Source organism: Pristis pectinata, chromosome 10 (genome assembly GCF_009764475.1).
Source record: "Pristis pectinata isolate sPriPec2 chromosome 10, sPriPec2.1.pri, whole genome shotgun sequence".
In the NCBI taxonomy this organism is placed as follows: domain Eukaryota; kingdom Metazoa; phylum Chordata; class Chondrichthyes; order Rhinopristiformes; family Pristidae; genus Pristis; species Pristis pectinata.
Genome location: NC_067414.1, coordinates 12,322,967 through 12,337,885, shown reverse-complemented (window position 1 = coordinate 12,337,885; position 14,919 = coordinate 12,322,967). Strand labels below are relative to the sequence as shown.

The following is a 14,919-nucleotide window of genomic DNA, read 5'->3' as shown; positions in this document are numbered from 1 at the left end:
AGCAGCTTGATTGGTTGGTATTTGGTCCAACAACTTCCATATTCTCTTCATTCGCCAGTTCTGCAGTATTTGCTATCCACATGATGCACTACAGTGGCTTGCTAAGACTTCTTTGGAAACACTTCCATTTTCTAGTTTCCCTGAAGAACATGGGCAGTTGGTACAAGGAAACACCATCACTTGAAGGTTTCCCTCCTAGATAAATATAAAGCCATTGGAAATTACAATGATCCGAGAAGGAGAATGAATAAAAAGTAGAAGAGAGAGAATCTACAATCTGGACCACTTCCCCCCCTCTCCCACCTACCTACCTTTCCCCCTCACCTCGATTCACCTCTCGCCCGCCAGCTCGTGCTCCTCCCCCTCCCCTTTTATTCCTGCTTCTGCCCTTTTTCTTCCCAGTCCTGATGAAGGGTCTCGGTCCGAAACGTCGACTGTCCGTTTTCCTCCAATAGATGCTGCCTGACCTGCTGAGAGCCTCCAGCATTTTCCGCGTGTTGCTCCAGTGACTCGTCTAGTCCAGATGAAGGGTCTCGACCCGAAACATCAACTGTCCATCTCCCTATAGTGATGCTGCCTGACCTGCTGAGTTCATCAACCAGTTTGCTTTTTGCTCCAGTATCTCAAACGTTGCCTGACTTGATATTGCATTTCCCTTTTCCATTTCCCAGCACCTTATATTTTGCTGTCTTCAAGAGAGAAGTACATCATTAGATTGGATACAACAGGACATTGATAGAATGCAGACCTGGGCTGAGAAGTGGCAGGCGGAGCTCAACCCAGATAAGTGTGAAGTGATACACTTCAGGAGATCAAATTTGAAGGCAGAATACAAGGTTAATTGCAGAAATCTTAGCAGTGTGTAGCAACAGAGGGATCTTGGGGTCCACATCCATAGATCCCTCAAGGTTGCCGTGCAGGTCGATAGGGTTGTCAAGAAGGCATATGGTATGTTGGCCTTCATTAGCTGGGGTATTGAGTTCAAGAGCCGCAAGGTGACGTTGCAGTTCTATAGAACTCTGGTTAGGCCACACTTGGAGTATTGTGTTCAGTTCTGGTTGCCCTATTATAGGAAGGATGTGGAAGCTTTAGAGAGCGTGCAGAGGAGATTTACCAGGACGTTGCCTGGATTGGAGAGCATGTCTTCTGAGGATAGGTTGAGTGAGCTAGGGCTTGAGGATGAGAGATGACTTGATAGAGGTGTATAAGATGATAAGAGGCATAGATCGAGTGGACAGTCAGAGACTTTTTCCCAGGACAAGAATGGCTAACACGAGGGGACATAATTTTAAGGTGATTGGAGGAAGGTATAAGGGAGATGTCAAAGGTAAGTTTTTTTTTTACACAGAGAGTGGTGGGTGCATGGAACGCACTGCCTGCGGAGGTTAGGGACATTTAGGAGACTCTTAGATAGACACATGAATTATAGAAAAACAGGGGGCTATGTGGGAGAGAAGGGTTAGATAGGTATTAGAGCAGATTGTGAGGGCAGATACATTAGGGACATTTAAGAGACTCTTGGACACATGAATGATGGAGAACTGAAGGGCTATGTGGGAGGGAAGGGTTAGATAGATATTAGAGGAGGATAAAATGTGGGCACAAGATTGTGGGCCGAAGGGCCTGTACTGTGCTGTAATGTTCTATGGAAGCTGTCCCTCCCAATGGCCAATTCCTACCCCTGGGGTAACTTTAATTGGAGGACGCGGCCACCTCCTGATTGGACGACAGCGCGGAGCCTTTGTCCATTGCGATTGGTGGGAGGCCGGACAACGCTGGAGCGGCGTTGGCGCATGCGCATTGCCTTGCGTGTGATGGCGGAGAGAGGGCGGGTGAATGAATTCTCCCGGCGGCCGAGGCAGGAAGAAGAAGGGACCGGCCCGAGATCCGCCCGAAGGCAACAGCGACAGGCTCTCGCTCCACAGACGTAACCTCTACTACTTCTCCTACCCGCTGGTCGCTGTCTTCACCTTCCTGCGCTTCCTGGCCTTCCACCTCTGGCTCTTCTTCGCCTACGTCTGCCAGCGCCTGGCCGAGATGGCATCGCGCAAGAGCACCCCGACCGTGGCCACGGCCGAGCCCGAGCAGATCCGCCAGTCCCACCGGCTGGCCTTCGAGTACATCTCCACCGCTCTCGGCATCGACGAAGACGAAAGAGGTGAGGGAGAGTCAGGAGGGAGGCTGGCTTTTGTTGCCCGAGTACAAGGGATGTTGGGTATGTCCACTGCCCCTTTAAGGATGCTCCAGGTGGCTAGTGAAACCACTCGGTTCAGGTGCACTGCATTGTATTTTGTTTTTAATCTGAGTGGAAGAATGCACCATGTCCGCATGGCATTGTAGTGTTTTACAATATATGTTGGATTGTAAGGTAGGCCGTGGTATTGGTCTAAGTCACTGCATTGCATGTGTTAATTTATTCTATACATGTCAACTTTGCTATGATGCACTTATTGAATATCACGTACTATAATGCATCAAACATCCCTTTTACTGTGATTTTGATTTTTGCATCACATAATGTAGTGCATGTATTAGAGTAGTTATGTTAAACGTGCACACTTGCTAAAAGGTGATCAGATCTTTATTAGTCACATGTACATCAAAACACAGTGAAATGCATCTTTTGCGTAGTGTTCTGGGGGCAGCCCCACAAGTGTCGCCACTCTTATGGCGCCAACGTAGCATGCTCACAACTTCCTAACCTGTACGTCTTTGGAACGTGGGAGGAAACCGGAGCACCCGGACGAAACCCATGCAGACATGAGGAGAATGTACAAACTCCTTACAGACAGCAGCCGAAATTGAACCCGGGTTGCTGGCGCTGTAATAGCATTATGGTAACCGCTACACTACTGTGCCTGGTATTGGTCTAAGTCACTGCATGGCATATGTTCATTTATTCTATGCATGTCAACTTTGCTATGATGCACTAATTGATTATCACTGTTGTATTATAATGTATCAAACATCACCCTTTACTGTGATTTTTGCATTACATAATATAGTGCGTGTATTAGAGTAGCTGTGTTAAATGAGCACACTTGTTAAAAGATGATGCATTGCTGTACTGTTGCACTGTAACATTTATTATGTAAGAAAACTTTAAAATTGAAGTAACAGTATGCTTGCTCCACCATCAGTTAGGCAAGGTCATGATCTGTTTCCCTGAACAGATCATCAAGATTCAAGGCTGAGATAAACAGATATATTCAATGATTCACGTTATTTCAACTGTACTGACAGAAGAGATTCCACATCATTTGTCTTAAATGGGTGACCCTTGATCTGAAGCTGCTCCATAGAGCTGGATTCCCCCAAGGAGTAATTTTTTATCAAAATAAACTTTATTCATAATAAAGGAAACTATATACAATAATAAAACAGTTCAAACTTTTACATTCGTGTACAGTTCAATTCTTAGTGTTACCTTTTTATATATAAAAAACACAGCACCGATGCCCCAATCCCATATTTACAACATATGAGCGGCTTCCTCACCTGACCCTGCCCCTCCTCCTGTGGTAGAAGAATCCTAAACTGTTATCCTTCCCCACCGAGCCTTCGCGCTGGCTGCACCCAGCTTCAGTGCATCCCTCAGCACGTACTCCTGCAGCCTGGAATGTGCCAGTCGGTAGCATTTCCCTGTTCTGATTTTTGCAGACTTTTAATCTTATGTTGGCTATTACCTTTGGTTAGTTTTTGCTCTGCAGTAAGAACTCTCTCCTTAGAGGTATGAATTGGTCTGTATTGCATTAAATTCCTCCAATCAATCTTTGGTTGCTTGCCCATTAACAGATTTTCAGTCACTGACTCATCCTGTTGGGATAGGCAATAAACACTAGCCTTTCCCATAGGCCTCAAATCAATAAAGAAAATATTGGCTTGCTTAAATATAGACTTTTTTTTGTAGCTGTCTTACATTTCTCCACTTTAGACCAATTTTGAACTCTCTTATATTGGCCTGGATTTTGGTGACATTGGGCCACAGCCTGCAATTGCCACTCTTCCAAACTTACTTGAGCCGATTCTGGAGGACTTGTCCTGTTACCCTAAAGGTTTCTATAGTTTAGTGTTGAGGCTCTGAGTAGAGATCTGCTCACGTATAAAATTAGAATTGCACCCAATCCAAACCCAAATCCAAGGATTTAGAATTGTTTTAATACCTGACCCCACCCTGGCTTGTGTAATTAAGCTGGATAGGCAGAAGCTGTTCCTGGGCTGCGGGAGGGCCTCAGATGAAGCAGGAGAAAAGCATGGTCTGCAACTCTCCCCTGAAAATCTTTGACAGCTGGTATAGCCCACCAGCGTCCAGCTTCACAAGATGTTGATGCTGTCGTGATTTCTAAGTAGTTATGAATGTCCCTTACGTTTGGAGAATGTAAAACTGCTTTAATCTTTTAAATTAAATATTTAACAAATCAGTGTTCAGGGAAAATTAGTAGAATAGTGGATCTTGTGCCAGATTTAAACTCTCACAATATCCTGGAGTAGATTCCCTGACATGAGTGAGGAATCTCAGCTAGACGAAGCACTGCTGCTGAATTCTGGTAGTGGAGCACATTTGGGAAATTGCTAGGGCAGTAAATGTGAGACTTCCAAGTTTGCATGGTAGTCCTAAAATGTCTCTGCATTTATGCTAAGTAATACTAGCAGATGGTTTCTCAGTAAAATTCATGCTAAAGTGATAAACATCTTGCACCTTTAGGAACATTAACTAAATATGGTTCATTGTTCATTATTAAATAATACATATTTCACCACCACCACTGTTGCCTCTCTAACACTTGCACACTTTTTGGAACTCATTATTGCCGTAAACTGTCTTGAACATGCTAATGAAATTTGCTACCTTTCTGGCAAAAGCTTTTCTGATTATTCCATTCAATGTGAAAGTTAAAATTTCCCTTTAAAGTCACTTCATATTTGCTGGATGCATGCCTAATCTTTGCACTAATATGTTCTACCACTTGGGAGCTGCTTCTCTATTCAAGTCTCACTTTTAAATCTTTTCCTAATTAGAGCGATATGTCATACAGCATGGAAACAGTTCCTATGGCCCACCGAGCCAATGCTGACCATCAAGTGCCCATTTAAATTATTCCTACACTTAATCCCACTTTACCCTCTACATTCCCATCAACTCTCCCCTATTCTGCTTGCCTGCAAGGGACAACTTGCAGTGGTCATTCAACCTACTAATCCATACAACTTTGGGATGTGGGAGGGAACCCACACAGTCACAGGGAGAAAGTGCAAGCTCCACAAAGCAGCATCAGAGGTCACGATTGAACCTGGCTCTTTGCCGCCCCATAAAACTGTACCCATTTCCAATCATTTTCACTGCTTGTATACCTCTTTTATATTATCTTTTGCCATTGAAATTAAGGACGAAATTACTTCATGCTCTGCCTCAACTCTAAATTGAAACACAGATAGGAAGTAAAGCTGCATCCTTTTTGAAGGTACAGTGAAGATGTGGGGACAATATGAAAAGTTCCAAAACAGTTCAACAAATGATAATTCTCTCAAGGAGTTGAGGAAGCCAAGAAAATTAAAATGGAGGGGGTGGTGGGGGGTGTTGTAAGAGAAAATTCTTTATGCAGATGAGGATGGGAAGTACTTCCGGTGTTAATGTTTGAAACTGAATGCCTATGAACATTGAAGATTGTTTAGGGGAATTGAATATTATGTGAATGAGATTGGGACCATTTATTCATAAGGGTAAATGCAAACAAGCCGAATGGACTATCTGAAACTGAAATTATCAAAATGGAGATTGAACTACTATGGCCATCTAATGCCACTTCACCTGAAGACTGCATTTGGTCTTCGTTCTCCGGGCACCTCTCCAGGAATTGACTAACATATTATCTTGCTTAAAGATGACTCCTTTGGAATTTGTTCAGAACTCTATCCAGCAACAGATCTGCTCGATCATTTGGGGGCACACCTTTCAAAAACTTTTTTTTCCAAAGTTGGTCGTACCATAAGACATAGGAGCAGAATTAGCCATTTGGCCCTTCGGGTCTGCTCTGCCATTTGATCATGGCCGATTTATTTTTCCTTCTCAACCCCATTCTCCTGCCTTCTCCCTGTAACCTTTGACTCCCTTACTAGTCAAGAACCTATCAACCTCTGCTTTAAATATACCCAATGATTTGGCCTCCACAGCCATCTGTAGCAATGAATTCCACAGATTCACCACCCTCTGGTTAAAGAAATTCCTCCTCATTTCTAAAGGGACATCCTTCTATTCTGAAGCTGTGCCCTCTGGTCCTAGACTCTCCCACTATTGGAAATATCCTCCCTGTGTCCACTCTATCCAGGCCTTTCAATATTTGGTAAGTTTCCATGAGATTTCTCCCCCACCCCCAATCCTTCTAAACTCCAGTGAGTACAGGTCTTGAGCCATCAAACACTCCTCATATGATAACCCTTTCATTCTCGGGATTATTCTTGTAAATCTCCTCTGGACCCTCTCCAATGCCAGCCCATCCTTCCTTGGATATGGGACCCAAAACTGCTCACAATACTCCAAATGTGGTGTGACCAACTCTTTGTATAGCCTCAGCATTACATCCTTGCTTTTATATTCTAGTCCTCTCGAAATGAATGCTAACATTGTATTTGCCTTCCTTACTACTGACTCAGCCTGCAAGTTAACCTTTAGGGAATCCTGCACTAGGGCTCCCAAGTCCCATTGCACCTCCAATTTCTGAATTTGCTCCCCATTTAGAAAATAGTCTACACCTTATTCCTTCTACCAAAGTACATGACCATAAGTTTCCCTATGCTGTACTTCATCTGCCACTTCTTTGCCCATTCTCCCAACCTGTCCAAGTCCTTCTGCAGACTCCCTGCTTCTTCAACACTACCTGCCCCTCCACCTATCTTTGTATCATCCACAAACTTGGCCACAAAGCCCACAATTCCATCTTCCAGATCATTCACATATAACGTGAAAAGTAGCAGACCCAACACCGACCCCTGCGGAACACCACTAGTCACCAGCAGTCAACCAGAAAAGGCTCCCTTTATTCCCACTCTTTGCCTTCTGCTAGTCAGCCAATCTTCTATCCATGAGTACCTTTCCTGTAATACCTTGTTTAGCAGCCTCGTGTGGCACCTTGTCAAAGGCTTTCTGAAGATCCAAGTAAACAACATCCACTGACTCTCCTTTGTCTATCCTGCCTGTTACTTCCTCAAAGAATTCCAACAGATTTGTCAGGCAAGATCTCCCCTTAAGGAAACCATACTGACTTTGGCCTATTTTATCAAGAGCTTCCAACTACCCCAAAACCTCATCCTTAATGATGGACCATTACCAACCACTGAAGTCAGGCTAACTGGCCTATAATTTCCCGTCATTTGCTTCCCTCCCTTCTTAAAGAGTGGAGTGATTTTTGCTATTTTCTAGTCCTCTGGAACCATTCCTGACTCTAGCGATTCTTGAAAGATCACTACTAATGCCTCCAGAATCTCTTCAGCTACCACTTTCAGAACTCTGAGATGTAGTCCTTCCCGGTCCAGGTGACTTATCCACCTTCAGACCTTTCAGTTTCCGAAGCACCTTCTCCTTGGTAATGGTGACTACACTCACTTCTGCCCCCTGATTCTCGAATTTCTGGCACGTTGCTGGTGTCTTCCACAGTGAAGACTTACGCAAAATACTTATTCAGTTCATCCACCATTTCTTTGTTCCCTATTACTATTTCTCCGGTGTCATTTTCCAGCGGTCCGTGTCCACTCTTGCCTCTCTTTTACTCTATGTATCTGAAAAAAACTTATGGTATCCTCTTATGTTATTAGCTAGCTTACCTTCATATTTCATCTTTTCTCCCCTTATTGCTTTTTTAGTTGCCTTCTGTTGGTTTTTAAAAGCTTCCCAATCCTCTAGCTTCCCGTTAATTTTTGCAATATTGTATGCCCTCTCTTTTGCTTTTATGCCGTCTTTGACTTTCCTTGTCAGCCACGGTTGTCTCATCCTCCCTTTAGAATGCTGCTGCTTCTCTGGGATGAACTGATCCTGCGTCTTCCAAATTACTCTCAGAAACTCCTGCCATTGCTGTTCTACTCTCATCCCTCCTAGGGTCCCCTTCCAATCAACCTTAGCCAGCTCCTCTCTCATGCCTCTGCAGTTATCTTTACTCAATTGTAATACCGATACATCTGATTTTAGCTTCTCCCTCTCAAACTGAAGGGTGAATTCTGTCATATTATGACCACTGCCTCCTAAGGGTTCCTTTACCTTAAGCTGCCTAATCAAATCTGGTTCATTGCACAACACCAAATCCAGAATTGCCTTTTCCCTAGTGGGCTCGACCACAAGCTGCTCTAAAAAAGCCATCTTGTCGGCATTCTACAAATTGCTTCTCTTGGAATCCAGTGCCAACCTGATTTTCCCAGTCTAACTGCATATTGAAGTCCCCCATGACCACCGTAACATTGCCCTTTTTGTATGCCTTTTCTATCTCCTGGTGTAATTTGTGCCCCACATCCTGGCTACTATTTGGAGGTCTGTATATAACTCCCATCAGGGTCTTTTTACCCTTGCAGTTTCTTAACTCTGCCCACAAGGATTCTACATCTTCTGATCCTACGTCACTTCTTGCTAAGGATTTGAATTCATTTTTTACCAACAGAGCCACCCCACCCCCTTTGCCCACCTGCCTGTCTTATTGATAGGATGTGTATCCTTGGATGTTTAGCTCCCAGCTGTGATCTTCTTTCAACCACGACTTTGTGATGCCCACAACATCATATCTGCCAATTTCTAACTGCGCTATAAGCTCATCTACCTTATTTCGTATACTGCGTGCATTCAAATATAACACCTTCAGCCCTGTATTCACCACCCTTTTCAAATTTGTCTCCATGTTGCCTGAAGTTAAATTCTTAGCCCTTTCTAAACTTTCTGTCTTGTTCTTTATTCTGGAGACTTCAACCTTTCCTGCACTCTCCTTCCCTTTTACTTTATCCATACTTTTCCAATCTGTTGAACCCACCCCCCTACTATTTAGTACCTGAAACAATTGTAATTTAGTCTTTGCCTTGTTGTTGTGTGTTTGTTTTGGGGGGGTGGGGGGGAGGAATTAAGGGGACGCAAGAGGTTGGTGGAAAGGAGAGGGATCTACATGTGTGAATGCAGATAGGCCCCATTCGGCTTGTTTGTTTTGCATCATTACCTGTATTTCAAATTAGAGTTGAGGCAGGGCATGAAATAATTGCATCCTTAATTTCAATTTGAAAATGCGCAGAAAACTAAAGTGTCTTTCCAGATTTCCCCTTCCTTGTTTCTTTCTTTCCACACACGATCAGCAATTGTTTGCATGCTGACATTTCAGACTGGTACTGTGCAGTTATGTTGGCTGGGTCGAGCTGACCCTCAAATTGTATAAGGTGGAGAAAGGAAACAGAATACTTTACAGAATGCTGTGAGTGGCAAAAAAAAATTACGGTTGTGCAGTTTTATCTGCAGATATCATCTGTTTCTAATGGCAGGACTCGTGGGTAGTCAGTTTCAGTTTTTAAAAAAAAACAGCAAATTGTGTTCACTGCTCCAAAGGGCTCGAATAAATTTGTTCCTCTGTTTGAATAGGACAGAAGAAGAAAGCTGTGGAGTGGTACAAGAAAGGGATTGCAGAACTAGAGCATGGGATTGCAGTCCAGATCTCTGGATCAGGTAAGATCTCAATGAATGAAAACTTGTTCCATTTGATGCCAGTGCAGAGGAGAGTGTTTCATCCAGGAGGATGAGTGGGATTTAACATAGCAAATGGATTTAAAATAGATTGGTCAAGGGATGGCCAGTTGGTGAATATTTGGAGAGAAGGGCTTCACAAGAAATACTGATCTTGAAAAGAAATCTAAGTTGCTTGTGAATGAAAATCATATTGGCCATTTAGATAGCACTTCACAATCAAAATGTTGCAAATACTTTTTCAAACTGAGGATGACTCCCGACTTCACGGTTGGATTATTTTTCCCCTAGCTGACTTCTACTGCACTGCGTCCAATGTGCTGTTATATTTTCTGCTGCCATTTGTTTTATTTTTGCCCTGCAAGTTAAGTTTGCAACTGGAAGCCCATGTCATGCACAAATCTGGTGTGGTCCCAGAATGCTGGTTGAGAGAGAATATGACTGGCTACAGGCTGCTGCTGTGCTCAAAGGCAGGTGAATGGACAGTACCAGAACCATTGGAACTCATTTCAGGCTTGGCATGTGGTATCTCGATTCTGAGCCCTGACTGAACTGGATCTTTGAAACTTGGACTGTACTTTTCCTTTTGCTTCTGCTGTGCTATAACTCTCAATTGTCAAAGCATCGGTCAAGGGCTCAGTAGATACATTTGCCACGTCTGTTGATAGATAGTAGCTGGTGGAGTTCAACATGGGAATATAAAACATCATCTGCTTTGGGGACCAAAATATGGAGTTCCTTGTACAAAGGGGTGGAAACTTTAGAGGCCCAAATGTGAAAATCATGTGAATATAATGGACAGTTGCAGAAATCCAAAGGTTATTGCAATGATGGCCTTTTACCTTGAGGGGGCAAAAATTTGGAAGTAGAAATTGTATTGTGGCAGTACAGAGCTCTGGTTTGACCCCGGCTGGAATACTGTTTGGTTCTGGTATCATTATCTCAGCCTTGGACATGGTGTGGCAAAATGCTATTAGAATTAAAAAGATTTAAGTTATGAGTATGGGTTGCATAGACTAGGTTTGTATTCCTTTAAGCACAGATGATTTAAAGTATGAAATAAAGTATGAAGTTAGGTGTTTATTATTGGATTTGAAAGGTTAGATAAAGGGAAATTATTTTCCCTTTTGGAGGAATTCAAGGCTTGATGACATAATTTTAAAATTAGTACTAGGCCTTTTCAGGGTGATAATTGGGAAACTTTCATCAAGTGGCAAAAACCTGGAGTGCTTCTTCAAAAAACTTGCTGAAGTTGGGGACTTTTTAAAACTGAACTTGGTCTTTGTTGGACAGTAGAATGTGGGTGTGTAGATGGAGTGTAGAAACCGATCAATCATGAGATAATGGAATGCAGAACATAATGTAAAGTTCTTGTGTTTGTAAGTGAATGAAGCAGTTGATGTTTGAATATTTGGCTGTAGCATGTTTTAAAACAGTCATCCTTGCAACTACTCTTGGCTGGATTCATAATCACGTGCAAGGCTTGTGTTCATTAAGGCACATTGGTTACCAGTCTAGCAGATTCTTGATTTTCAAAAACATCTTCAAGTTCCTCTGGCTTTCCCTCATCTTCTCTATCCATCCCCATACTTGTCCAAAACTGTGTTCCTCTTGCATAACCCTTTTCTTCATTCCATCACCAGTGGTGATACAAGAGCTTTCTTGGCCCTAGGTTTTGGAACTTCCTCTCTACGTCTCTCCTTTTTAAGACTGTTTAATGTCTCATTTGAAACATTGAAGCTCTGATACTTCAGCATTCCTTTAGTCTTGTACTGGAGTGGGATTCTTTGCCCACACTTTTTGGACTGGGACCTGAACCTTTGACTTGGATGAGGTGGATCAGGGTTGTCACTTTTGAAAGAAAGTCTAACCCCTCCTGTTGATGAAGCAGTTCCCCAGACTCTGTCTGGGTTTATTAGCCAAAAATGTCAGTTAGCTATAACTTGCAATGTTACAGTCTCTTCACTTTTAAAATTTAGTTTTCAGATTACTGATTTCCATAACTGAAAGTATGCCAGTGTTTTTGTAATCCACCAGCCTACCTTAAGGGTATAGTAGCACACTGGTTAAGTTATTGCTTAAGGGCTTGGACCAGTGATCCCGGAACATAAGTTTGAATCTCATTATGGCAGCTGGGGAAGTTGAATTCAAGTAATTACGTTTTTGCAAAATCAAGTCAATTTTGCAAAATGCTGATCATAAAGACTCAAGTATCTGACCTGGACAGAAAGTGAAATCCCAGTAAAAGCAATTATGAAACTAATGGATTGTTTTTTTTAAAACTCCTAATGGTTTGCTAATGTCTTTGGACTTCCTTAAGAGAAATCTGCCATCATTGCTGTCTGTGTAACTCCAGACCCACCAATAAAATTGACATTTAACTGCCCTCTGTAATGGTCCAGCAGACACTTGGCTCGGGAGCCAATTAAGGGATGAACATTAAATGCTGGTCTACTTCTGGGGCACTGTACACTGTATGAATGGAATATGGCCAGAGTGGCATTTGGAAGTCACCCAGATTGAAAGCCAATCAATCCTCCTGATGGGGAGACTGAGTCAGTAATATTTCTGCTGCACAAGTGGTAGGCAGCAACCATTGCTGAGAAAGAGTGTAACCACCTACTTTTGATGGTCAGTGATATTGCCAAGACCAAATCTCCCACCATCAATACCGTGGATTGACCATGTAAAAAGTCTTATTAGAAGAGTGGATCAGCGGTTGGGCAACCTATGGCAAGTGTAGTACAATGACCCAATAGTTAGTGCAGTTGCTCACAGCTCAGAGGACCTGGGTTCAATCCTGATCCTGGATGCTGTGGAGTTTGCACATCCTCCCTGGGAACATGTGGGTTTTGCTGGATGCCTTGGTTTCCTTCTCATCCCAAATGTGTGCTGGTAGGTTGATTGATTACTGTAAATTTCACCATCGTGTAGGTAAGTGGCAGAAGTACCAAAGGGGAGTTGATGGTCATGAGAGAAAGAAAGTTACAGGAGAAAAGGGAAGGGGAGTGGGTCTGATGAGATTATTCTGCTGCGAGCTGGCATCCATCTGATGGGTTAAGTGGCTGCCTTCTAAGCTGTACTGGGTAATAATGACTGATCTAATGCTCCAGATTTCTACTCTTTTTGATGCTTCTTGACATCAGTTAGGTTGCAATTGTAACTCTGTGTGGAACTTTGGTCCCTTTGTCATAGGAAGGGAAATAAAAGCAATAGAAAAGTTGCAGACCAGCTTCACCAATGATGGCTGTCTTGGACAGTTTAGTCTTCTTGATGCAGTGTCCTGTCAGCACTAGTCACTTAACTTTGTTTCCAGTTTATAACTCTCATGTTGGGCATTGTCAGTGATGAGAGAAACTGTTTAGCTGAGGGTCCCCTACACGCCCACACTTACCTGCCGGAGCAGCCCACTCCTCTTAGGACTTTCAGACCTGTATGGGAACAACAACTTGCTGTACAGGCCAGCTGGATCCGCTCCAGGTCTACCCAGAAGAAATCACTTGCTTTCCAGTCCAGATTAATCCACTCCAGATTAATCCACTCCAGGTTTTCCAGGTCTATCATTAAGCAGTCACTTATCTTCCAGTCCAAGTGGCTCCACTCCAGGACTAACCAGATGCAGCCACTTGCCTTGGAAGCATGGTAAGGGGGCTGGGCTGCAGAACTTTAACGTGGACTTTCTCAGCAAACATGTTGAGGACTGTGCACCAAAGGACATTCTGGGTGTTCCCAAACCAGAAACCATGGATGAACTGGGAGATCCACTCTCTACCAGAGACCTGTACTGTGGCGTTCAAATCAGGTGACCCTGACCTATACAAGAAATCGAGATATGACCTCCGTAAAGCTATCAGGGATGTCCAAGAGACAATACCAGTCCAAAATTGAGTCCCAGACCGGCAGTCATTTGTGGCAGGGCTTGCGTGCTATAACGGGCTACAAAACAATGTCGGGCAGCATCGTGACAACAGTGCATCACTTCCTGATGCGCATAGAATTCGTTAAGCTTGTTTGCAACCAAAGGGGATTGGAATGTCACCACTTACTCTGAAGGCCTCGAATGCACCTGAACCCACAGTCACCGTTGTGGACATAAGATCAGCCTTCTGGAGAGTGAACCCGTGGAAAGCATCTGGCCCAGATGGTGTCCCTAGTTGTGTCCTTCGATTCTGCGCAGGTCAGCTGGTGGTGATATTTGCAGACATTTTTAATCTTTTCCTCCTTCAATCTGAGGTTCCCACCTGCTTTAAGAAGACCACCATCATCCCGGTACCTAAGTAAAACAAGATAACGTACCTTAATGACTACCACCTGGTGGCTCTGATATTGACTATCATGAAGTGCTTCGAGACGCTGGTCATGGCACGCATTAACTCCAGCCTCCCAGACAACCTTGACCCACTGCAATTCACCTACCGCCAAAACTGGTCTACGGTGAACGGCATCTCCCTGACCCTATGCTCATCTAGACAGTAAAGACACCTACATTAGACTATTGTTTATTGACTACAGCTCTGCCTTCAATACAAGTGACATGGTGTCATGACAACAACCTTTCCCTCAATGTCAGCAAAACAAGAGAGCTGGTCATTGACTTCAGGAGGGGGGCAGTGCACATGCCCCTGACAGCGCTGAGGTCGAAAGGGTTGAGAGCTTCAAGTTCCTAGGAGTGAACATCACTCCTTGTCCTGGTCCAACCACGTTGACACCACAGCCAGGAAAGCTCACCAGCGCCTCTACTTCCTCAGGAGGTTAAAGAAATTTGGCATGTCCCCTTTGACCCTCGCCTATTTTTATCGATGCACCATAGAAAGCATGCTATCCGTGTGCATCACAACTTAGTACAGCAACTGCTGTGCCCGTGACTGCAAGAAACTGCATAGAATTGTGGACACAGCTCAGCACATCACAGAAGCCAGCCTCCCCTCCATGGACTCTGTCTATACTTCTCGCTGCCTTGGTAAAGCTGCTAGCATAATCAAATATCCCACCCACCTTGGACATTTTCTCCTCTTTTATTTCTCCCCCCCAATCGGGCAGAAGATACAAAAGCCTGAAAGCAAAGCACAAACCATCAAGCTGAAGGAGAGCTTCTATCCCGCTGTTCCGTTGTTATAAGACTATTGAATGGTTCTTTAGTATGATAAAATGGATTCTTGGCCTCACAATCTACCTCGTTATGACCTTGCACCTTATTGTCTACCTGCACTGCACCTTAT

General features: G+C 43.7%; 1 protein-coding gene across 2 annotated transcripts in view; it reads left to right on the top strand.

Moving 5' to 3' along the window:
* The first annotated feature begins 1,788 nt into the window (after window positions 1–1,788).
* Window positions 1,789–14,919, top strand: part of spast (spastin) — a 65,468-nt gene continuing 52,337 nt past the window's right edge. The window contains exons 1-2 of one of the 2 annotated variants that reach the window (XM_052024507.1): window positions 1,789–2,158; window positions 9,599–9,682. In XM_052024507.1, coding sequence (XP_051880467.1) covers window positions 1,837–2,158; window positions 9,599–9,682 — 406 coding nt within the window. In that variant the 5' untranslated portion in view covers window positions 1,789–1,836. The remainder of the gene's footprint in view (window positions 2,159–9,598; window positions 9,683–14,919) is intronic. The other variant, XM_052024506.1, reaches the window with a different exon arrangement.